The sequence below is a fragment of the Eucyclogobius newberryi genome, unplaced genomic scaffold, assembly GCF_026437365.1.
Source record: "Eucyclogobius newberryi isolate DKJ021-1_F unplaced genomic scaffold, fEucNew1.0.hap1 SCAF_279, whole genome shotgun sequence".
NCBI classification, from domain to species: domain Eukaryota; kingdom Metazoa; phylum Chordata; class Actinopteri; order Gobiiformes; family Gobiidae; genus Eucyclogobius; species Eucyclogobius newberryi.
In genome coordinates, this window is record NW_027315922.1 from 23706 (window position 1) to 49214 (window position 25509).

The 25509-nt window shown below is 42.6% G+C and overlaps 1 protein-coding gene across 1 annotated transcript in view; it reads left to right on the forward strand.

Annotated features, from left to right (window-relative positions):
- LOC140372709 (1-phosphatidylinositol 4,5-bisphosphate phosphodiesterase delta-4-like) overlaps positions 1-25509 on the forward strand; it is a 70224-nt gene that overhangs the window by 21477 nt on the left and 23238 nt on the right. The window contains exons 4-6 of the mRNA XM_072459813.1: positions 20409-20610; positions 23993-24137; positions 25246-25398. Coding sequence (XP_072315914.1) covers positions 20409-20610; positions 23993-24137; positions 25246-25398 — 500 coding nt within the window. The remainder of the gene's footprint in view (positions 1-20408; positions 20611-23992; positions 24138-25245; positions 25399-25509) is intronic.

Genomic DNA, 25509 nt, shown 5'->3' on the forward strand with positions numbered 1-25509 from the left:
GATGGTAGTGGATTTAGTGTGTTATTGCGGTGATGGTAGTGGATTTAGTGAGTTATAGTGGTGATGGTAGTGGATTTAGCGTGTTATTGCGGTGATGGTAGTGGATTTAGTGTGTTATTGCGGTGATAGTAGTGGATTTAGTGTGTTATTGAGGTGATGGTGGTGGATTTAGTGTGTTATTGCGGTGATGGTAGTGGATTTAGTGTGTTATTGCGGTGATGGTAGTGGATTTAGCGTGTTATTGCGGTGATGGTAGTGGATTTAGCGTGTTATTGCGGTGATGGTAGTGGATTTAGCGTGTTATTGCGGTGATAGTAGTGGATTTAGCGTGTTATTGCGGTGATGGTAGTGGATTTAGTGTGTTATTGTGGTGATGGTAGTGGATTTAGTGTGTTATTGCGGTGATGGTAGTGGATTTAGTCTGTTATTGAGGTGATGGTAGTGGATTTAGTGTGTTATTGCGGTGATGGTAGTGGATTTAGTGTGTTATTGTGGTGATGGTAGTGGATTTAGTGTGTTATTGCGGTGATGGTAGTGGATTTAGTGTGTTATTGCGGTGATGGTAGTGGATTTAGCGTGTTATTGCGGTGATGGTAGTGGATTTAGCGTGTTATTGCGGTGATGGTAGTGGATTTAGTGTGTTATTGAGGTGATGGTAGTGGATTCAGTGTGTTATTGCGGTGATGGTAGTGGATTTAATGTGTTATTGTGGTAATGGTAGTGGATTTAGTGTGTTATTGCGGTGATGGTAGTGGATTTAGCGTGTTATTGCGGTGATGGCAGTGGGTTTAGCGTGTTATTGTGGTGATGGTAGTGGATTTAGTGTGTTATTGCGGTGATGGTAATGGATTTATTGTGTTATCGCGGTGATGGTAGTGGATTTAGTGTGTTATTGCGGTGATGGTAGTGGATTTAGTGTGTTATTGCGGTGATGGTAGTGGATTTAGCGTGTTATTGCAGTGATAGTAGTGGATTTAGTGTGTTATTGCGGTGATGGTAGTGGATTTAGTGTGTTATTGTGGTGATGGTAGTGGATTTAGTGTGTTATTGAGGTGATGGTAGTGGATTTAGCGTGTTATTGCGGTGATGGTAGTGGGTTTAGCGTGTTATTGCGGTGATGGTAGTGGATTTAGTGTGTTATTGCGGTGATGGTAGTGGATTTAGCGTGTTATTGCGGTGATGGTAGTGGATTTAGCGTGTTATTGCGGTGATGGTAGTGGATTTAGTGTGTTATTGAGGTGATGGTAGTGGATTCAGTGTGTTATTGCGGTGATGGTAGTGGATTTAGTGTGTTATTGTGGTAATGGTAGTGGATTTAGTGTGTTATTGCGGTGATGGTAGTGGATTTAGCGTGTTATTGCGGTGATGGCAGTGGATTTAGCGTGTTATTGCGGTGATGGTAGTGGGTTTAGCGTGTTATTGCGGTGATGGTAGTGGATTTAGTGTGTTATTGCGGTGATGGTAATGGATTTAGTGTGTTATCGCGGTGATGGTAGTGGATTTAGTGTGTTATTGCGGTGATGGTAGTGGATTTAGTGTGTTATTGCGGTGATGGTAGTGGATTTAGCGTGTTATTGCAGTGATAGTAGTGGATTTAGTGTGTTATTGCGGTGATGGTAGTGGATTTAGTGTGTTATTGTGGTGATGGTAGTGGATTTAGTGTGTTATTGAGGTGATGGTAGTGGATTTAGCGTGTTATTGCGGTGATGGTAGTGGATTTAGTGTGTTATTGAGGTAATGGTAGTGGATTTAGTGTGTTATTGTGGTGATGGTAGTGGATTTAGTGTGTTATTGCTGTGATGGTAGTGGATTTAGTGTGTTATTGCGGTGATGGTAGTGGATTTAGTGTGTTATTGTGGTGATGGTAGTGGATTTAGCGTGTTATTGTGGTGATGGTAGTGGATTTAGTGTGTTATTGTGGTGATGGTAGTGGATTTAGTGTGTTATTGCGATGATGGTAGTGGATTTAGTGTGTTATTGCGGTGATGGTAGTGGATTTAGCGTGTTATTGCGGTGATGGTAGTGGATTTAGCGTGTTATTGCGGTGATAGTAGTGGATTTAGTGTGTTATTGAGGTGATGGTAGTGGATTTAGTGTGTTATCGCGGTGATGGTAGTGGATTTAGCGTGTTATTGTGGTGATGGTAGTGGATTTAGTGTGTTATAGTGGTGATGGTAGTGGATTTAGCGTGTTATTGTGGTGATGGTAGTGGATCTAATGTGTTATTGCGGTGATGGTAGTGGATTTAGCGTGTTATTGCGGCGATAGTAGTGGATTTAGTGTGTTATCGCGGTGATGGTAGTGGATTTAGCGTGTTATAGTGGTGATGGTAGTGGATTTAGCGTGTTATTGTGGTGATGGTAGTGGATTTAGTGTGTTATTGCGGTGATGGTAGTGGATTTAGTGTGTTATTGAGGTGATGGTAGTGGATTTAGTGTGTTATTGTGGTGATGGTAGTGGATTTAGTGTGTTATTGTGGTGATGGTAGTGGATTTAGCGTGTTATTGTGGTGATGGTGGTGGATTTAGTGTGTTATTTTGGTGATGGTAGTGGATTTAGCGTGTTATTGCTGTGATGGTAGTGGATTTGGTGTGTTATTGCGGTGATAGTAGTGGATTTAGTGAGTTATAGTGGTGATGGTAGTGGATTTAGCGTGTTATTGCGGTGATGGTAGTGGATTTAGTGTGTTATTGCGGTGATAGTAGTGGATTTAGTGTGTTATTGAGGTGATGGTGGTGGATTTAGTGTGTTATTGCGGTGATGGTAGTGGATTTAGTGTGTTATTTTGGTGATGGTAGTGGATTTAGTGTGTTATTGCGGTGATGGTAGTGGATTTAGTGAGTTATAGTGGTGATGGTAGTGGATTTAGCGTGTTATTGCGGTGATGGTAGTGGATTTAGTGTGTTATTGCGGTGATAGTAGTGGATTTAGTGTGTTATTGAGGTGATGGTGGTGGATTTAGTGTGTTATTGCGGTGATGGTAGTGGATTTAGTGTGTTATTGCGGTGATGGTAGTGGATTTAGCGTGTTATTGCGGTGATGGTAGTGGATTTAGCGTGTTATTGCGGTGATGGTAGTGGATTTAGCGTGTTATTGCGGTGATAGTAGTGGATTTAGCGTGTTATTGCGGTGATGGTAGTGGATTTAGTGTGTTATTGTGGTGATGGTAGTGGATTTAGTGTGTTATTGCGGTGATGGTAGTGGATTTAGTCTGTTATTGAGGTGATGGTAGTGGATTTAGTGTGTTATTGCGGTGATGGTAGTGGATTTAGTGTGTTATTGTGGTGATGGTAGTGGATTTAGTGTGTTATTGCGGTGATGGTAGTGGATTTAGTGTGTTATTGCGGTGATGGTAGTGGATTTAGCGTGTTATTGCGGTGATGGTAGTGGATTTAGCGTGTTATTGCGGTGATGGTAGTGGATTTAGTGTGTTATTGAGGTGATGGTAGTGGATTCAGTGTGTTATTGCGGTGATGGTAGTGGATTTAGTGTGTTATTGTGGTAATGGTAGTGGATTTAGTGTGTTATTGCGGTGATGGTAGTGGATTTAGCGTGTTATTGCGGTGATGGCAGTGGGTTTAGCGTGTTATTGTGGTGATGGTAGTGGATTTAGTGTGTTATTGCGGTGATGGTAATGGATTTAGTGTGTTATTGCGGTGATGGTAGTGGATTTAGCGTGTTATTGCGGTGATGGTAGTGGATTTAGCGTGTTATTGCGGTGATGGTAGTGGATTTAGTGTGTTATTGTGGTGATGGTAGTGGATTTAGTGTGTTATTGCGGTGATGGTAGTGGATTTAGTGTGTTATTGCGGTGATGGTAGTGGATTTAGCGTGTTATTGCGGTGATGGTAGTGGATTTAGCGTGTTATTGCGGTGATGGTAGTGGATTTAGTGTGTTATTGAGGTGATGGTAGTGGATTCAGTGTGTTATTGCGGTGATGGTAGTGGATTTAGTGTGTTATTGTGGTAATGGTAGTGGATTTAGTGTGTTATTGCGGTGATGGTAGTGGATTTAGCGTGTTATTGCGGTGATGGCAGTGGGTTTAGCGTGTTATTGTGGTGATGGTAGTGGATTTAGTGTGTTATTGCGGTGATGGTAATGGATTTAGTGTGTTATTGCGGTGATGGTAGTGGATTTAGCGTGTTATTGCGGTGATGGTAGTGGATTTAGCGTGTTATTGCGGTGATGGTAGTGGATTTAGCGTGTTATTGCGGTGATGGTAATGGATTTAGTGTGTTATTGCGGTGATGGTAGTGGATTTAGCGTGTTATTGCGGTGATGGTAGTGGATTTAGCGTGTTATTGCGGTGATGGTAGTGGATTTAGCGTGTTATTGCGGTGATGGTAGTTGATTTAGCGTGTTATTGCGGTGATAGTAGTGGATTTAGCGTGTTATTGCGGTGATGGTAGTGGATTTAGTGTGTTATTGCGGTGATGGTAGTAGATTTAGTGTGTTATTGCGGTGATGGTAGTGGATTTAGTGAGTTATAGTGGTGATGGTAGTGGATTTAGCGTGTTATTGCGGTGATGGTAGTGGATTTAGTGTGTTATTGCGGTGATAGTAGTGGATTTAGTGTGTTATTGAGGTGATGGTAGTGGATTTAGTGAGTTATAGTGGTGATGGTAGTGGATTTAGCGTGTTATTGCGGTGATGGTAGTGGATTTAGTGTGTTATTGCGGTGATAGTAGTGGATTTAGTGTGTTATTGAGGTGATGGTGGTGGATTTAGCGTGTTATTGCGGTGATGGTAGTGGATTTAGCGTGTTATTGCGGTGATGGTAGTGGATTTAGTGTGTTATTGTGGTGATGGTAGTAGATTTAGTGTGTTATTGCGGTGATGGTAGTGGATTTAGTGTGTTATTGAGGTGATGGTAGTGGATTTAGTGTGTTATTGCGGTGATGGTAGTGGATTTAGTGTGTTATTGTGGTGATGGTAGTGGATTTAGTGTGTTATTGCGGTGATGGTAGTGGATTTAGTGTGTTATTGCGGTGATGGTAGTGGATTTAGCGTGTTATTGCGGTGATGGTAGTGGATTTAGCGTGTTATTGCGGTGATGGTAGTGGATTTAGTGTGTTATTGAGGTGATGGTAGTGGATTCAGTGTGTTATTGCGGTGATGGTAGTGGATTTAGTGTGTTATTGTGGTAATGGTAGTGGATTTAGTGTGTTATTGCGGTGATGGTAGTGGATTTAGCGTGTTATTGCGGTGATGGCAGTGGATTTAGCGTGTTATTGCGGTGATGGTAGTGGGTTTAGCGTGTTATTGCGGTGATGGTAGTGGATTTAGTGTGTTATTGCGGTGATGGTAATGGATTTAGTGTGTTATCGCGGTGATGGTAGTGGATTTAGTGTGTTATTGCGGTGATGGTAGTGGATTTAGTGTGTTATTGCGGTGATGGTAGTGGATTTAGCGTGTTATTGCAGTGATAGTAGTGGATTTAGTGTGTTATTGCGGTGATGGTAGTGGATTTAGTGTGTTATTGTGGTGATGGTAGTGGATTTAGTGTGTTATTGAGGTGATGGTAGTGGATTTAGCGTGTTATTGCGGTGATGGTAGTGGATTTAGTGTGTTATTGAGGTAATGGTAGTGGATTTAGTGTGTTATTGTGGTGATGGTAGTGGATTTAGTGTGTTATTGCTGTGATGGTAGTGGATTTAGTGTGTTATTGCGGTGATGGTAGTGGATTTAGTGTGTTATTGTGGTGATGGTAGTGGATTTAGCGTGTTATTGTGGTGATGGTAGTGGATTTAGTGTGTTATTGTGGTGATGGTAGTGGATTTAGTGTGTTATTGCGATGATGGTAGTGGATTTAGTGTGTTATTGCGGTGATGGTAGTGGATTTAGCGTGTTATTGCGGTGATGGTAGTGGATTTAGCGTGTTATTGCGGTGATAGTAGTGGATTTAGTGTGTTATTGAGGTGATGGTAGTGGATTTAGTGTGTTATCGCGGTGATGGTAGTGGATTTAGCGTGTTATTGTGGTGATGGTAGTGGATTTAGTGTGTTATAGTGGTGATGGTAGTGGATTTAGCGTGTTATTGTGGTGATGGTAGTGGATCTAATGTGTTATTGCGGTGATGGTAGTGGATTTAGCGTGTTATTGCGGCGATAGTAGTGGATTTAGTGTGTTATCGCGGTGATGGTAGTGGATTTAGCGTGTTATAGTGGTGATGGTAGTGGATTTAGCGTGTTATTGTGGTGATGGTAGTGGATTTAGTGTGTTATTGCGGTGATGGTAGTGGATTTAGTGTGTTATTGAGGTGATGGTAGTGGATTTAGTGTGTTATTGTGGTGATGGTAGTGGATTTAGTGTGTTATTGTGGTGATGGTAGTGGATTTAGCGTGTTATTGTGGTGATGGTGGTGGATTTAGTGTGTTATTTTGGTGATGGTAGTGGATTTAGCGTGTTATTGCTGTGATGGTAGTGGATTTGGTGTGTTATTGCGGTGATAGTAGTGGATTTAGTGAGTTATAGTGGTGATGGTAGTGGATTTAGCGTGTTATTGCGGTGATGGTAGTGGATTTAGTGTGTTATTGCGGTGATAGTAGTGGATTTAGTGTGTTATTGAGGTGATGGTGGTGGATTTAGTGTGTTATTGCGGTGATGGTAGTGGATTTAGTGTGTTATTTTGGTGATGGTAGTGGATTTAGTGTGTTATTGCGGTGATGGTAGTGGATTTAGTGAGTTATAGTGGTGATGGTAGTGGATTTAGCGTGTTATTGCGGTGATGGTAGTGGATTTAGTGTGTTATTGCGGTGATAGTAGTGGATTTAGTGTGTTATTGAGGTGATGGTGGTGGATTTAGTGTGTTATTGCGGTGATGGTAGTGGATTTAGTGTGTTATTGCGGTGATGGTAGTGGATTTAGCGTGTTATTGCGGTGATGGTAGTGGATTTAGCGTGTTATTGCGGTGATGGTAGTGGATTTAGCGTGTTATTGCGGTGATAGTAGTGGATTTAGCGTGTTATTGCGGTGATGGTAGTGGATTTAGTGTGTTATTGTGGTGATGGTAGTGGATTTAGTGTGTTATTGCGGTGATGGTAGTGGATTTAGTCTGTTATTGAGGTGATGGTAGTGGATTTAGTGTGTTATTGCGGTGATGGTAGTGGATTTAGTGTGTTATTGTGGTGATGGTAGTGGATTTAGTGTGTTATTGCGGTGATGGTAGTGGATTTAGTGTGTTATTGCGGTGATGGTAGTGGATTTAGCGTGTTATTGCGGTGATGGTAGTGGATTTAGCGTGTTATTGCGGTGATGGTAGTGGATTTAGTGTGTTATTGAGGTGATGGTAGTGGATTCAGTGTGTTATTGCGGTGATGGTAGTGGATTTAGTGTGTTATTGTGGTAATGGTAGTGGATTTAGTGTGTTATTGCGGTGATGGTAGTGGATTTAGCGTGTTATTGCGGTGATGGCAGTGGGTTTAGCGTGTTATTGTGGTGATGGTAGTGGATTTAGTGTGTTATTGCGGTGATGGTAATGGATTTATTGTGTTATCGCGGTGATGGTAGTGGATTTAGTGTGTTATTGCGGTGATGGTAGTGGATTTAGTGTGTTATTGCGGTGATGGTAGTGGATTTAGCGTGTTATTGCAGTGATAGTAGTGGATTTAGTGTGTTATTGCGGTGATGGTAGTGGATTTAGTGTGTTATTGTGGTGATGGTAGTGGATTTAGTGTGTTATTGAGGTGATGGTAGTGGATTTAGCGTGTTATTGCGGTGATGGTAGTGGGTTTAGCGTGTTATTGTGGTGATGGTAGTGGATTTAGTGTGTTATTGCGGTGATGGTAATGGATTTATTGTGTTATCGCGGTGATGGTAGTGGATTTAGTGTGTTATTGCGGTGATGGTAGTGGATTTAGTGTGTTATTGCGGTGATGGTAGTGGATTTAGCGTGTTATTGCAGTGATAGTAGTGGATTTAGTGTGTTATTGCGGTGATGGTAGTGGATTTAGTGTGTTATTGTGGTGATGGTAGTGGATTTAGTGTGTTATTGAGGTGATGGTAGTGGATTTAGCGTGTTATTGCGGTGATGGTAGTGGATTTAGTGTGTTATTGAGGTAATGGTAGTGGATTTAGTGTGTTATTGTGGTGATGGTAGTGGATTTAGTGTGTTATTGTGGTGATGGTAGTGGATTTAGTGTGTTATTGTGGTGATGGTAGTGGATTTAGCGTGTTATTGTGGTGATGGTGGTGGATTTAGTGTGTTATTGTGGTGATGGTAGTGGATTTAGTGTGTTATTGCCGTGATGGTAGTGGATTTAGTGTGTTATTGTGGTGATGGTAGTGGATTTAGCGTGTTATTGCGGTGATGGTAGTGGATTTAGTGTGTTATTGAGGTGATGGTAGTGGATTTAGTGTGTTATTGTGGTGATGGTAGTGGATTTAGTGTGTTATTGTGTTGATGGTAGTGGATTTAGCGTGTTATTTTGGTGATGGTAGTGGATTTAGCGTGTTATTGCTGTGATGGTAGTGGATTTGGTGTGTTATTGAGGTGATAGTAGTGGATTTAGTGTGTTATTGCGGTGATGGTAGTGGATTTAGCGTGTTATTGCGGTGATGGTAGTGGATTTAGTGTGTTATTTTGGTGATGGTAGTGGATTTAGCGTGTTATTGCTGTGATGGTAATGGATTTAGTGTTTTATTGCTGTGATGGTAGTGGATTTAGTGTGTTATTGTGGTGATAGTGGTGGATTTAGTGTGTTATTGCGGTGATGGTAGTGGATTTAGCGTGTTATTGCGGTGATGGTAGTGGATTTAGTGTGTTACTGTGGTGATGGTAGTGGATTTAGTGTGTTATTGTGGTGATGGTAGTGGATTTAGTGTGTTATTTTGGTGATGGTAGTGGATTTAGTGTGTTATTGCGGTGATGGTAGTGGATTTAGTGAGTTATAGTGGTGATGGTAGTGGATTTAGCGTGTTATTGCGGTGATGGTAGTGGATTTAGTGTGTTATTGCGGTGATAGTAGTGGATTTAGTGTGTTATTGAGGTGATGGTGGTGGATTTAGTGTGTTATTGCGGTGATGGTAGTGGATTTAGTGTGTTATTGCGGTGATGGTAGTGGATTTAGCGTGTTATTGCGGTGATGGTAGTGGATTTAGCGTGTTATTGCGGTGATGGTAGTGGATTTAGTGTGTTATTGTGGTGATGGTAGTGGATTTAGCGTGTTATTGTGGTGATGGTAGTGGATTTAGTGTGTTATTGTGGTGATGGTAGTGGATTTAGTGTGTTATTGCGATGATGGTAGTGGATTTAGTGTGTTATTGCGGTGATGGTAGTGGATTTAGCGTGTTATTGCGGTGATGGTAGTGGATTTAGCGTGTTATTGCGGTGATAGTAGTGGATTTAGTGTGTTATTGAGGTGATGGTAGTGGATTTAGTGTGTTATCGCGGTGATGGTAGTGGATTTAGCGTGTTATTGTGGTGATGGTAGTGGATTTAGTGTGTTATAGTGGTGATGGTAGTGGATTTAGCGTGTTATTGTGGTGATGGTAGTGGATCTAATGTGTTATTGCGGTGATGGTAGTGGATTTAGCGTGTTATTGCGGCGATAGTAGTGGATTTAGTGTGTTATCGCGGTGATGGTAGTGGATTTAGCGTGTTATAGTGGTGATGGTAGTGGATTTAGCGTGTTATTGTGGTGATGGTAGTGGATTTAGTGTGTTATTGCGGTGATGGTAGTGGATTTAGTGTGTTATTGAGGTGATGGTAGTGGATTTAGTGTGTTATTGTGGTGATGGTAGTGGATTTAGTGTGTTATTGTGGTGATGGTAGTGGATTTAGCGTGTTATTGTGGTGATTGTGGTGGATTTAGTGTGTTATTTTGGTGATGGTAGTGGATTTAGCGTGTTATTGCTGTGATGGTAGTGGATTTGGTGTGTTATTGCGGTGATAGTAGTGGATTTAGTGAGTTATAGTGGTGATGGTAGTGGATTTAGCGTGTTATTGCGGTGATGGTAGTGGATTTAGTGTGTTATTGCGGTGATAGTAGTGGATTTAGTGTGTTATTGAGGTGATGGTGGTGGATTTAGTGTGTTATTGCGGTGATGGTAGTGGATTTAGTGTGTTATTTTGGTGATGGTAGTGGATTTAGTGTGTTATTGCGGTGATGGTAGTGGATTTAGTGAGTTATAGTGGTGATGGTAGTGGATTTAGCGTGTTATTGCGGTGATGGTAGTGGATTTAGTGTGTTATTGCGGTGATAGTAGTGGATTTAGTGTGTTATTGAGGTGATGGTGGTGGATTTAGTGTGTTATTGCGGTGATGGTAGTGGATTTAGTGTGTTATTGCGGTGATGGTAGTGGATTTAGCGTGTTATTGCGGTGATGGTAGTGGATTTAGCGTGTTATTGCGGTGATGGTAGTGGATTTAGCGTGTTATTGCGGTGATAGTAGTGGATTTAGCGTGTTATTGCGGTGATGGTAGTGGATTTAGTGTGTTATTGTGGTGATGGTAGTGGATTTAGTGTGTTATTGCGGTGATGGTAGTGGATTTAGTCTGTTATTGAGGTGATGGTAGTGGATTAGTGTGTTTATTGCGGTGATGGTAGTGGATTTAGTGTGTTATTGTGGTGATGGTAGTGGATTTAGTGTGTTATTGCGGTGATGGTAGTGGATTTAGTGTGTTATTGCGGTGATGGTAGTGGATTTAGCGTGTTATTGCGGTGATGGTAGTGGATTTAGCGTGTTATTGCGGTTGATGGTAGTGGATTTAGTGTGTTATTGAGGTGATGGTAGTGGATTCAGTGTGTTATTGCGGTGATGGTAGTGGATTTAGTGTGTTATTGTGGTAATGGTAGTGGATTTAGTGTGTTATTGCGGTGATGGTAGTGGATTTAGCGTGTTATTGCGGTGATGGCAGTGGGTTTAGCGTGTTATTGTGGTGATGGTAGTGGATTTAGTGTGTTATTGCGGTGATGGTAATGGATTTATTGTGTTATCGCGGTGATGGTAGTGGATTTAGTGTGTTATTGCGGTGATGGTAGTGGATTTAGTGTGTTATTGCGGTGATGGTAGTGGATTTTAGCGTGTTATTGCAGTGATAGTAGTGGATTTAGTGTGTTATTGCGGTGATGGTAGTGGATTTAGTGTGTTATTGTGGTGATGGTAGTGGATTTAGTGTGTTATTGAGGTGATGGTAGTGGATTTAGCGTGTTATTGCGGTGATGGTAGTGGGTTTAGCGTGTTATTGTGGTGATGGTAGTGGATTTAGTGTGTTATTGCGGTGATGGTAATGGATTTATTGTGTTATCGCGGTGATGGTAGTGGATTTAGTGTGTTATTGCGGTGATGGTAGTGGATTTAGTGTGTTATTGCGGTGATGGTAGTGGATTTAGCGTGTTATTGCAGTGATAGTAGTGGATTTAGTGTGTTATTGCGGTGATGGTAGTGGATTTAGTGTGTTATTGTGGTGATGGTAGTGGATTTAGTGTGTTATTGAGGTGATGGTAGTGGATTTAGCGTGTTATTGCGGTGATGGTAGTGGATTTAGTGTGTTATTGAGGTAATGGTAGTGGATTTAGTGTGTTATTGTGGTGATGGTAGTGGATTTAGTGTGTTATTGTGGTGATGGTAGTGGATTTAGTGTGTTATTGTGGTGATGGTAGTGGATTTAGCGTGTTATTGTGGTGATGGTGGTGGATTTAGTGTGTTATTGTGGTGATGGTAGTGGATTTAGTGTGTTATTGCCGTGATGGTAGTGGATTTAGTGTGTTATTGTGGTGATGGTAGTGGATTTAGCGTGTTATTGCGGTGATGGTAGTGGATTTAGTGTGTTATTGAGGTGATGGTAGTGGATTTAGTGTGTTATTGTGGTGATGGTAGTGGATTTAGTGTGTTATTGTGTTGATGGTAGTGGATTTAGCGTGTTATTTTGGTGATGGTAGTGGATTTAGCGTGTTATTGCTGTGATGGTAGTGGATTTGGTGTGTTATTGAGGTGATAGTAGTGGATTTAGTGTGTTATTGCGGTGATGGTAGTGGATTTAGCGTGTTATTGCGGTGATGGTAGTGGATTTAGTGTGTTATTTTGGTGATGGTAGTGGATTTAGCGTGTTATTGCTGTGATGGTAATGGATTTAGTGTTTTATTGCTGTGATGGTAGTGGATTTAGTGTGTTATTGTGGTGATAGTGGTGGATTTAGTGTGTTATTGCGGTGATGGTAGTGGATTTAGCGTGTTATTGCGGTGATGGTAGTGGATTTAGTGTGTTACTGTGGTGATGGTAGTGGATTTAGTGTGTTATTGTGGTGATGGTAGTGGATTTAGTGTGTTATTTTGGTGATGGTAGTGGATTTAGTGTGTTATTGCGGTGATGGTAGTGGATTTAGTGAGTTATAGTGGTGATGGTAGTGGATTTAGCGTGTTATTGCGGTGATGGTAGTGGATTTAGTGTGTTATTGCGGTGATAGTAGTGGATTTAGTGTGTTATTGAGGTGATGGTGGTGGATTTAGTGTGTTATTGCGGTGATGGTAGTGGATTTAGTGTGTTATTGCGGTGATGGTAGTGGATTTAGCGTGTTATTGCGGTGATGGTAGTGGATTTAGCGTGTTATTGCGGTGATGGTAGTGGATTTAGCGTGTTATTGCGGTGATAGTAGTGGATTTAGCGTGTTATTGCGGTGATGGTAGTGGATTTAGTGTGTTATTGTGGTGATGGTAGTGGATTTAGTGTGTTATTGCGGTGATGGTAGTGGATTTAGTGTGTTATTGAGGTAATGGTAGTGGATTTAGTGTGTTATTGTGGTGATGGTAGTGGATTTAGTGTGTTATTGTGGTGATGGTAGTGGATTTAGTGTGTTATTGTGGTGATGGTATTGGATTTAGTGTGTTATTGCGGTGATGGTAGTGGATTTAGCGTGTTGTTGCGATGATGGTAGTGGATTTAGCGTGTTATTGCGGTGATGGTAGTGGATTTAGTGTGTTATTGAGGTGATGGTAGTGGATTCAGTGTGTTATTGTGGTGATGGTAGTGGATTTAGTGTGTTATTGTGGTAATGGTAGTGGATTTAGTGTGTTATTGCGGTGATGGTAGTGGATTTAGCGTGTTATTGCGGTGATGGTAGTGGATTTAGCGTGTTATTGCGGTGATGGTAGTGGGTTTAGCGTGTTATTGCGGTGATGGTAGTGAGTTTAGCGTGTTATCGCGGTGATGGTAGTGGATTTAGTGTGTTATTGCGGTGATGGTAATGGATTTAGTGTGTTATCGCGGTGATGGTAGTGGATTTAGTGTGTTATTGCGGTGATGGTAGTGGATTTAGTGTGTTATTGCGGTGATGGTAGTGGATTTAGGGTGTTATTGCGGTGATAGTAGTGGATTTAGTGTGTTATTGCGGTGATGGTAGTGGATTTAGTGTGTTATTGTGGTGATGGTAGTGGATTTAGTGTGTTATTGAGGTGATGGTAGTGGATTTAGCGTGTTATTGCGGTGATGGTAGTGGATTTAGTGTGTTATTGAGGTAATGGTAGTGGATTTAGTGTGTTATTGTGGTGATGGTAGTGGATTTAGTGTGTTATTGTGGTGATGGTAGTGGATTTAGTGTGTTATTGTGGTGATGGTAGTGGATTTAGTGTGTTATTGTGGTGATTGTAGTGGATTTAGCGTGTTATTGTGGTGATGGTGGTGGATTTAGTGTGTTATTGTGGTGATGGTAGTGGATTTAGCGTGTTATTGCCGTGATGGTAGTGGATTTAGTGTGTTATTGTGGTGATGGTAGTGGATTTAGCGTGTTATTGCGGTGATGGTAGTGGATTTAGTGTGTTATTGAGGTGATGGTAGTGGATTTAGTGTGTTATTGTGGTGATGGTAGTGGATTTAGTGTGTTATTGTGGTGATGGTAGTGGATTTAGCGTGTTATTGTGGTGATGGTGGTGGATTTAGTGTGTTATTTTGGTGATGGTAGTGGATTTAGCGTGTTATTGCTGTGATGGTAGTGGATTTGGTGTGTTATTGTGGTGATGGTAGTGGATTTGGTGTGTTATTGTGGTGATAGTAGTGGATTTAGTGTGTTATTGCGGTGATGGTAGTGGATTTAGCGTGTTATTGCGGTGATGGTAGTAGATTTAGTGTGTTATTTTGGTGATGGTAGTGGATTTAGCGTGCTATTGCTGTGATGGTAATGGATTTAGTGTGTTATTGCTGTGATGGTAGTGGATTTAGTGTGTTATTGTGGTGATAGTGGTGGATTTAGTGTGTTATTGCGGTGATGGTAGTGGATTTAGCGTGTTATTGCGGTCATGGTAGTGGATTTAGTGTGTTACTGTGGTGATGGTAGTGGATTTAGTGTGTTATTGCGGTGATGGTAGTGGATTTAGTGTGTTATTTTGGTGATGGTAGTGGATTTAGCGTGTTATTGCTGTGATGGTAGTGGATTTAGTGTGTTATTGTGGTGATGGTTGTGGATTTAATGTGTTATTGCGGTGATGGTAGTGGATTTAGTGAGTTATAGTGGTGATGGTAGTGGATTTAGCGTGTTATTGCGGTGATGGTAGTGGATTTAGTGTGTTATTGCGGTGATAGTAGTGGATTTAGTGTGTTATTGAGGTGATGGTGGTGGATTTAGTGTGTTATTGCGGTGATAGTAGTGGATTTAGTGTGTTATTGTGGTGATGGTAGTGGATTTAGCGTGTTATTGCGGTGATGGTAGTGGATTTAGTGTGTTATTGCGGTGATAGTAGTGGATTTAGTGTGTTATTGAGGTGATGGTGGTGGATTTAGTGTGTTATTGCGGTGATGGTAGTGGATTTAGTGTGTTATTGCGGTGATGGTAGTGGATTTAGCGTGTTATTGCGGTGATGGTAGTGGATTTAGCGTGTTATTGCGGTGATGGTAGTGGATTTAGCGTGTTATTGCGGTGATAGTAGTGGATTTAGCGTGTTATTGCGGTGATGGTAGTGGATTTAGTGTGTTATTGCGGTGATGGTAGTGGATTTAGCGTGTTATTGCGGTCATGGTAGTGGATTTAGTGTGTTACTGTGGTGATGGTAGTGGATTTAGTGTGTTATTGCGGTGATGGTAGTGGATTTAGTGTGTTATTGTGGTGATGGTTGTGGATTTAATGCGTTATTGCGGTGATGGTAGTGGATTTAGCGTGTTATTGCTGTGATGGTAGTGGATTTAGTGTGTTATTGTGGTGATGGTTGTGGATTTAATGTGTTATTGCGGTGATGGTAGTGGATTTAGTGAGTTATAGTGGTGATGGTAGTGGATTTAGCGTGTTATTGCGGTGATGGTAGTGGATTTAGTGTGTTATTGCGGTGATAGTAGTGGATTTAGTGTGTTATTGAGGTGATGGTGGTGGATTTAGTGTGTTATTGCGGTGATGGTAGTGGATTTAGTGTGTTATTTTGTTGATGGTAGTGGATTTAGCGTGTTATTGCTGTGATGGTAATGGATTTAGTGTGTTATTGTGGTGATAGTGGTGGATTTAGTGTGTTATTGCGGTGATGGTAGTGGATTTAGCGTGTTATTGCGGTGATGGTAGTGGATTTAGTGTGTTACTCTGATGATGGTAGTGGTTTTAGTGTGTTATTGCGGTGATGGTAGTGGATTTAGTGTGTTATTTTGGTGATGGTAGTGGATTTAGTGAGTTATTGCGGTGATGGTAGTGGATTTAGTGAGTTATAGTGGTGATGGTAGTGGATTTAGCGTGTTATTGCGGTGATGGTAGTGGATTTAGTGTGTTATTGCGGTGATAGTAGTGGATTTAGTGTGTTATTGAGGTGATGGTGGTGGATTTAGTGTGTTATTGCGGTGATGGTAGTGGATTTAGTGTGTTATTGCGGTGATGGTAGTGGATTTAGCGTGTTATTGCGGTGATGGTAGTGGATTTAGCGTGTTATTGCGGTGATGGTAGTGGATTTAGCGTGTTATTGCGGTGATAGTAGTGGATTTAGCGTGTTATTGCGGGGATAGTAGTGGATTTAGCGTGTTATTGCGGTGATGGTAGTGGATTTAGTGTGTTATTGCGGTGATGGTAGTGGATTTAGCGTGTTATTGCGGTCATGGTAGTGGATTTAGTGTGTTACTGTGGTGATGGTAGTGGATTTAGTGTGTTATTGCGGTGATGGTAGTGGATTTAGTGTGTTATTGTGGTGATGGTTGTGGATTTAATGTGTTATTGCGGTGATGGTAGTGGATTTAGCGTGTTATTGCTGTGATGGTAGTGGATTTAGTGTGTTATTGTGGTGATGGTTGTGGATTTAATGTGTTATTGCGGTGATGGTAGTGGATTTAGTGAGTTATAGTGGTGATGGTAGTGGATTTAGCGTGTTATTGCGGTGATGGTAGTGGATTCAGTGTGTTATTGCGGTGATAGTAGTGGATTTAGTGTGTTATTGAGGTGATGGTGGTGGATTTAGTGTGTTATTGCGGTGATGGTAGTGGATTTAGTGTGTTATTTTGTTGATGGTAGTGGATTTAGCGTGTTATTGCTGTGATGGTAATGGATTTAGTGTGTTATTGTGGTGATAGTGGTGGATTTAGTGTGTTATTGCGGTGATGGTAGTGGATTTAGCGTGTTATTGCGGTGATGGTAGTGGATTTAGTGTGTTATTTTGGTGATGGTAGTGGATTTAGTGAGTTCTTGCGGTGATGGTAGTGGATTTAGTGAGTTATAGTGGTGATGGTGGTGGATTTAGCGTGTTATTGCGGTGATGGTAGTGGATTTAGTGTGTTATTGCGGTGATAGTAGTGGATTTAGTGTGTTATTGAGGTGATGGTGGTGGATTTAGTGTGTTATTGCGGTGATGGTAGTGGATTTAGTGTGTTATTGCGGTGATGGTAGTGGATTTAGCGTGTTATTGCGGTGATGGTAGTGGATTTAGCGTGTTATTGCGGTGATGGTAGTGGATTTAGCGTGTTATTGCGGTGATAGTAGTGGATTTAGCGTGTTATTGCGGTGATGGTAGTGGATTTAGTGTGTTTTTGTGGTGATGGTAGTGGATTTAGTGTGTTATTGCGGTGATGGTAGTGGATTTAGTGTGTTATTGAGGTAATGGTAGTGGATTTAGTGTGTTATTGTGGTGATGGTACTGGGTTTATTGTGTTATTGTGGTGATGGTAGTGGATTTAGTGTGTTATTGTGGTGATGGTAGTGGATTTAGTGTGTTATTGCGGTGATGGTAGTGGATTTAGCGTGTTATTGCGGTTATGGTAGTGGATTTAGCGTGTTATTGCGGTGATGGTAGTGGATTTAGTGTGTTATTGAGGTGATGGTAGTGGATTCAGTGTGTTATTGCGGTGATGGTAGTGGATTTAGTGTGTTATTGTGGTAATGGTAGTGGATTTAGTGTGTTATTGCGGTGATGGTAGTGGATTTAGCGTGTTATTGCGGTGATGGTAGTGGATTTAGTGTGTTATTGCGGTGATGGTAGTGGATTTAGCGTGTTATTGCGGTGATGGTAGTGGGTTTAGCGTGTTATTGCGGTGATGGTAGTGGGTTTAGCGTGTTATTGCGGTGATGGTAATGGATTTAGCGTGTTATCGCGGTGATGGTAGTGGATTTAGTGTGTTATTGCGGTGATGGTAGTGGATTTAGTGTGTTATTGCGGTGATGGTAGTGGATTTAGCGTGTTATTGCGGTGATAGTAGTGGATTTAGTGTGTTATTGCGGTGATGGTAGTGGATTTAGTGTGTTATTGTGGTGATGGTAGTGGATTTAGTGTGTTATTGAGGTGATGGTAGTGGATTTAGCGTGTTATTGCGGTGATGGTAGTGGATTTAGTGTGTTATTGAGGTAATGGTAGTGGATTTAGTGTGTTATTGTGGTGATGGTAGTGGATTTAGTGTGTTATTGTGGTGATGGTAGTGGATTTAGTGTGTTATTGTGGTGATGGTAGTGGATTTAGCGTGTTATTGTGGTGATGGTAGTGGATTTAGCGTGTTATTGTGGTGATGGTGGTGGATTTAGTGTGTTATTGTGGTGATGGTAGTGGATTTAGCGTGTTATTGCCGTGATGGTAGTGGATTTAGTGTGTTATTGTGGTGATGGTAGTGGATTTAGCGTGTTATTGCGGTGATGGTAGTGGATTTAGTGTGTTATTGAGGTGATGGTAGTGGATTTAGTGTGTTATTGTGGTGATGGTAGTGGATTTAGTGTGTTATTGTGGTGATGGTAGTGGATTTAGCGTGTTATTGTGGTGATGGTGGTGGATTTAGTGTGTTATTTTGGTGATGGTAGTGGATTTAGCGTGTTATTGCTGTGATGGTAGTGGATTTGGTGTGTTATTGCGGTGATAGTAGTGGATTTAGCGTGTTATTGCGGTGATGGTAGTGGATTTAGTGTGTTATTTTGGTGATGGTAGTGGATTTAGCGTGTTATTGCTGTGATGGTAATGGATTTAGTGTGTTATTGCTGTGATGGTAGTGGATTTAGTGTGTTATTGTGGTGATAGTGGTGGATTTAGTGTGTTATTGCGGTGATGGTAGTGGATTTAGCGTGTCATTGCGGTGATGGTAGTGGATTTAGTGTGTTACTGTGGTGATGGTAGTGGATTTAGTGTGTTATTGCGGTGATGGTAGTGGATTTAGTGTGTTACTGTGGTGATGGTAGTGGATTTAGCGTGTTATTGCTGTGATGGTAGTGGATTTAGTGTTTTATTGTGGTGATGGTAGTGGATTTAGTGTGTTATTGCGGTGATGGTAGTGGATTTAGTGAGTTATAGTGGTGATGGTAGTGGATTTAGCGTGTTATTGCGGTGATGGTAGTGGATTTAGTGTGTTATTGTGGTGATGGTAGTGGATTTAGTGTGTTATTGAGGTGATGGTGGTGGATTTAGTGTGTTATTGCGGTGATGGTAGTGGATTTAGTGTGTTATTGCGGTGATGGTAGTGGATTTAGCGTGTTATTGCGGTGATGGTAGTGGATTTAGCGTGTTATTGCGGTGATGGTAGTGGATTTAGTGTGTTATTGCGGTGATGGTAGTGGATTTAGTGTGTTATTGTGGTGATGGTAGTGGATTTAGCGTGTTATTGCGGTGATGGTAGTGGATTTAGCGTGTTATTGCGGTGATGGTAGTGGATTTAGTGTGTTATTGCGGTGATGGTAGTGGATTTAGTGTGTTATTGTGGTGATGGTAGTGGATTTAGTGTGTTATTGCGGTGATGGTAGTGGATTTAGTGTGTTATTGAGGTAATGGTAGTGGATTTAGTGTGTTATTGTGATGATGGTAGTGGATTTAGTGTGTTATTGTGGTGATGGTAGTGGATTTAGTGTGTTATTGCGGTGATGGTAGTGGATTTAGTGTGTTATTGTGGTGATGGTAGTGGATTTAGTGTGTTATTGCGGTGATGGTAGTGGATTTAGCGTGTTATTGCGGTGATGGTAGTGGATTTAGCGTGTTATTGCGGTGATGGTAGTGGATTTAGTGTGTTATTGAGGTGATGGTAGTGGATTTAGTGTGTTATTGTGGTGATGGTAGTGGATTTAGTGTGTTATTGTGGTAATGGTAGTGGATTTAGTGTGTTATTGCGGTGATGGTAGTGGATTTAGCGTGTTATTGCGGTGATGGTAGTGGATTTAGCGTGTTATTGCGGTGATGGTAGTGGGTTTAGCGTGTTATTGCGGTGATGGTAGTGGGTTTAGCGTGTTATTGCGGTGATGGTAGTGGATTTAGTGTGTTATAGTGGTGATGGTAGTGGATTTAGCGTGTAATTGTGGTGATGGTAGTGGGTTTAGTGTGTTATTGCGGTGATGGTGGATATAGCGCGTTATTGCAGTGATAGTAGTGGATTTGGTGTGTTATTGCGGTGATAGTAGTGGATTTAGTGTGTTATTGCGGTGATGGTAGTGGATTTAGTGTGTTATTGCGGTGATGGTAGTGGATTTAGTGTGTTATTGCGGTGATGGTAGTGGATTTAGTGTGTTATTGCGGTGATGGTAGTGGATTTAGTGTGTTATTGCGGTGATGGTAGTGGATTTAGTGTGTTATTGCGGTGATGGTAGTGGATTTAGTGTGTTATTGCGGTGATGGTAGTGGATTTAGCGTGTTATTGCGGTGATGGTAGTGGATTTAGCGTGTTATTGCCGTGATGGTAGTGGGTTTAGCGTGTTATTGCGGTGATGGTAGTGGGTTTAGCGTGTTATTGCGGTGATGGTAGTGGATTTAGTGTGTTATAGTGGTGATGGTAGTGGATTTAGTGTGTTATTGCGGTGATGGTAGTGGATTTAGCGTGTAATTGTGGTGATGGTAGTGGGTTTAGTGTGTTATTGCGGTGATGGTGGATATAGCGCGTTATTGCAGTGATAGTAGTGGATTTGGTGTGTTATTGCGGTGATAGTAGTGGATTTAGTGTGTTATTGCGGTGATGGTAGTGGATTTAGTGTGTTATTGCGGTGATGGTAGTGGATTTAGTGTGTTATTGCGGTGATGGTAGTGGATTTAGTGTGTTATTGTGCGTTTGGTCTCTGCAGCGCGCGAGCAGACGAGCATGTCTCTGGATGGGTTCCAGCTGTACCTTTGCTCTCCTCACGGGTCCATATACAACCCGGACCACCGCGAGCTGCACCAGGACATGAGTCTTCCTCTGAGCCTGTACTTCATCTCCTCGTCCCACAACACGTACCTGATGGAGGACCAGCTCCGGGGCCAGAGCAGCACCGAGGCCTACATACAGTGAGAACGCCATTTATGTGTGCGCTTTCCTTCAGCACCTCGTTCAGGTCACGAAAACACGAAAACAAGTCTTTTTTACATATTCTCTCTCCAACGCACTATTTTGACATTTTTTCTATTAAGAAAAACAAAAACAAAGAAAACGTCTGTCCTCCAGACCCCGCCCCAGACCCCGCCCCAGACCCCGCCCCTGACCCCGCACCAGACCCCGCCCCTGACCCCGCACCAGACTCCAGGTCAATTGTGGCGGAGCTAAAGCTGCTCAAACCAAAGATAAAGATTTTGAACTTGAACAACTGGCACAAAATCTGTCCTTTTTAAATCTGTCCTTTTTGAAAAAATCTGTCCTTTTTTAAATCTGTCCTTTTTTAATCTGTCCTTTTTAAAATCTGTCATTTTTTAAAATCTGTCCTTTTTTAATCTGTCCTTTTTAAAATCTGTCCTTTTTAAATCTGTCCTTTTTTAATCTGTCCTTTTTAAAATCTGTCCTTTTTTAAAATCTGTCCTTTTTTAAATCTGTCCTTTTTTAAATCTGTCCATCCCTGTCGGCCAAACACAATCTGTTTGTTTTTAAATTTGCGCTTTATGGTAAATACTTTCTGGACTGCGGAGGATTTTTTTTTGCCGCAGTTCCAATAGACTGTCCACTAGGGGTCACTCACAACATGTTTAAATTGCAAATACCCCATCCAGGTATTTGAATAGATCCTTCAGGAATATTCCAGTCCGTGTATTTGTGTATTTTTGTGTGTATAATGTGTTTATATCTGTGTATGTGTGTATATGTGTATATATGTGTATTTGTGTGTATAATGTATATATGTGTATTTGTGTGTATTATGTATATTTGTGTGTATAAGTGTGTATTTGTGTGTATAAGTGTGTATAAGTGTGTATTTGTGTTTATAAGTGTGTGTATAAGTGTGTATTTGTGTATATAAGTGTGTGTTTGTGTGTATAAGTGTGTGTTTGTGTGTATAAGTGTGTATTTGTCTGTATAAGTGTATATATGTGTGTGTATGTGTATATATGTGTGTAGATGTGTATATATGTGTGTATAAGTGTATATATGTGTATTTGTGTGTATAAATGTGTATTTGTGTGTATTTGTGTGTATAAGTGCGTTTATAAGTGCGTGTATAAGTGCGTATTTGTGTGTATTTGTGTGTATAAGTGTGTAAGTGTGTATATACGTGTATAAGTGTGTATTTGTGTGTATAAGTGTGTATAAGTGTATTTGTGTGTATTATGTATATTTGTGTGTATAAGTGTGTATTTGTGTGTATAAGTGTGTATTTGTGTGTATTTGTGTGTATAAGTGTGTATAAGTGTGTATTTGTGTTTATAAGTGTGTGTATAAGTGTGTATTTGTGTGTATAAGTGTGTATTTGTGTGTATAAGTGTGTGTTTGTGTGTATAAGTGTGTATTTGTCTGTATAAGTGTATATATCTGTGTGTATGTGTATATATGTGTGTAGATGTGTATATATGTGTGTATAATTGTATATATGTGTATTTGTGTGTATAAGCGTGTGTATAAATGTGTATTTGTGTGTATTTGTGTGTATATGCGTGTATAAGTGTGTATTTGTGTGTATAATGGACATCAACACCATCACAGAGTGCATCACGGACTACATCAACTTCTGTTTTGAGAACATTTTTCCCTCCCGGACGATGCGGTGTTTTCCAAACAACAAGCCATGGATTAACCGTGAACTGAAGGCTCTGCTGAAGGAGAAGAAGAGAGCCTTCAGGTCAGGGAACAAGGAGGAGCTGAAGACTGTGCAGAAGGAGCTGAGGAGGAAGATCAGGCAGGCTGAGGCCGGCTACAAGAGGAGGATGGAGGAGCAGCTGCAGCAGAAGAACATTCAGGGAGTGTGGAGAAGCCTGAAAACCATCTCGGGCTTCAAAATCCCCCCTGCACTGACAGAGGGGGATCTACAGTGGGTGAATGATTTAAATGCTCACTTCTTGAGGTTTGATCGGTCACCCGCCCCTCCCCCTGCACAGCTGCATGCTCCCTCTTCCACAGCTGGACAATGCCCTGCATCTGTTCCTCTTCGCTTCTCTGCCCCGGACCATCAGCTCCCCACTTCGCCTGGACTCACCCATCCCCCCAGCACACGGTCCCCCTGCCAACCACTGACTGTCACAGCAGCACAGGTGAGGAGTGAGCTGAAGAGGATTAAAGTGAGGAAGGCAGCAGGACCTGATGGCATCAGCCCCAGGCTCCTTAAGTCCTGCGCAGATGAACTGTGTGGAGTTATGGAGCATGTCTTCAACATGAGCCTGAAGCTGAGGGTGGTACCACAGGTCTGGAAGACCTCCTGTCTGGTACCTGTGCCTAAGACACCGCGCCCCAAAGACCTCAACAGCTTCAGGCCAGTGGCTCTCACGTCCCACCTGATGAAGACACTGGAGCGGCTGGTCCTGGACCACCTCCGCTCCACCGTGAGCTCAGCCATGGACCTGCTGCAGTTTGCATATCGGCCTGGCATCGGAGTGGAGGACGCTGTCATCTCCCTGCTGCACCGCTCTCTCTCTCACCTGGAAAAGCCTGGCAGCTCTGTGAGGATTCTGTTCTTGGATCTTTCCAAGGCCTTCAACACCATCCAGCCGCTGCTCCTGAGGGACAAGCTGGAGACGGCTGGTGTGGAGTATGACCTGGCAGAGTGGATCCTGGACTACCTCACGGATTGACCCCAGTTTGTGAGAGCCCGGGACTGTGTGTCTGACACTCGGACCTGCAGTGTGGGGGCGCCCCAGGGCACTGTCCTCGCGCCCTTTCTCTTCACCCTCTACACTGCAGACTTCAGACACCAGGCGTGAGGTTTGTGTGTTGGACCTTGAGGCGTGTGGACCTTGAATGCGTGTGGACCTTGAGGCGTGTGGACCTTGTGTGTCGGACCTTGTGTGTATAAGTGTGTATAAGTGTGTATTTGAGTGTATAAGTGTGTATAAGTGTGTATTTGTGTGTATAAGTGTGTGTTTGTGTGAAGTGTGTGTTTGTGTGTATAAGTGTGTGTTTGTGTGTATAAGTGTGTGTTTGTGTGTATAAGTGTGTATAAGTGTGTATTTGTGTGTATAAGTGTGTGTTTGTGTGTATAAGTGTGTGTTTGTGTGTATAAGTGTGTATAAGTGTGTGTTTGTGTGTATAAGTGTGTGTTTGTGTGTATAAGTGTGTATAAGTGTGTGTTTGTGTGTATAAGTGTGTGTTTGTGTGTATAAGTGTGTATAAGTGTGTATTTGTGTGTATAAGTGTGTGTTTGTGTGTATAAGTGTGTATAAGTGAGTATTTGTGTGTATAAGTGTGTGTTTGTGTGTATAAGTGTGTATAAGTGTGTATTTGTGTGTATAAGTGTGTGTTTGTGTGCTGCAGGGCTCTGAAGCGCGGTTGCCGTTGTGTGGAGCTCGACTGTTGGGACGGACCTGATGGAGAACCTGTGGTTTATCACGGACACACACTCACCTCCAAAATCCTGTTCAAAGACGTCATCTCCACGCTGGAGGAGTACGCATTCCAGGTGCGACACACAAGGTCCACACGCATTCAAGGTGCGACACACAAGGTCCACACGCCTCAAGGTGCGACACACAAGGTCCACACGCCTCAAGGTGCGACACACAAGGTCCACACGCCTCAAGGTGCGACACACAAGGTCCACACGCCTCAAGGTCCACACGCATTCAAGGTGCGACACACAAGGTCCACACGCCTCAAGGTGCGACACACAAGGTCCACACGCCTCAAGGTCCACACGCCTCAAGGTGCGACACACAAGGTCCACACGCCTCAAGGTGCGACACACAAGGTCCACACGCCTCAAGGTCCACACGCCTCATGGTGCGACACACAAGGTCCACACGCCTCAAGGTGCGACACACAAGGTCCACACGCCTCAAGGTGCGACACACAAGGTCCACACGCCTCAAGGTCCACACGCCTCATGGTGCGACACACAAGGTCCACACGCATTCAAGGTGCGACACACAAGGTCCACACGCATTCAAGGTGCGACACACAAGGTCCACACGCATTCAAGGTGCGACACACAAGGTCCACACGCCTCATGGTGCGACACACAAGGTCCACACGCATTCAAGGTGCGACACACAAGGTCCACACGCATTCAAGGTGCGACACACAAGGTCCACACGCATTCAAGGTGCGACACACAAGGTCCACACGCCTCAAGGTCCACACGCATTCAAGGTCCAACACACAAACCCCACGCCTGGTTCCTGGATGATAAAACACTTTAGAGTTAGATGCAGGCGTCACACAGCGGACTCATTTTCACTCATATTGCCACTTTTACAATGGGGCAAAAACATATACAGCCGCTTTAACTTTAACTTAATCAGAAAAAAGGTGATTCACAAAGTATCGGAGTTCGTTGTGACAGTCGTCGTGCTCGTTGCCCATAGCGACAGAGCAAAAGCAGATTTAAAGAAGAGTCTGCAGAAGTCTCCGGAAACCTGGGCCTCTCGTTTCCGTTTCCCACGCGGACTTTAGAGATACGGAGAGCGGAACATGAGAGCCAATGGAAACTTGTGACCTATGGCAACTGTTGCCGCCGCTGGACGATGGGGACCAATGGCACTGTAAACAGCGGCTCTTTGCCCCGGCAGGTGTCTGAGTTCCCGGTGATCCTGTCCCTGGAGAACCACTGTGGGCTGGAGCAGCAGAGCGCCATGGCCCGCCACCTGAAGCACATCCTGGGGGAGCGACTGCAGAGCGCCCGGGTCACAGCCGAGGAGGCGGAGCTGCTGCCGTCGCCGCAGGTCAGAGCTGAAGGACGAGCGCCACGCCCGCTTTCTGCGACCGCTATCTGCGACCCCTTTCTGCGACCGCATTCTCTGACCGCTTTCTGCAACCGCTTTCTCTGACCGCTT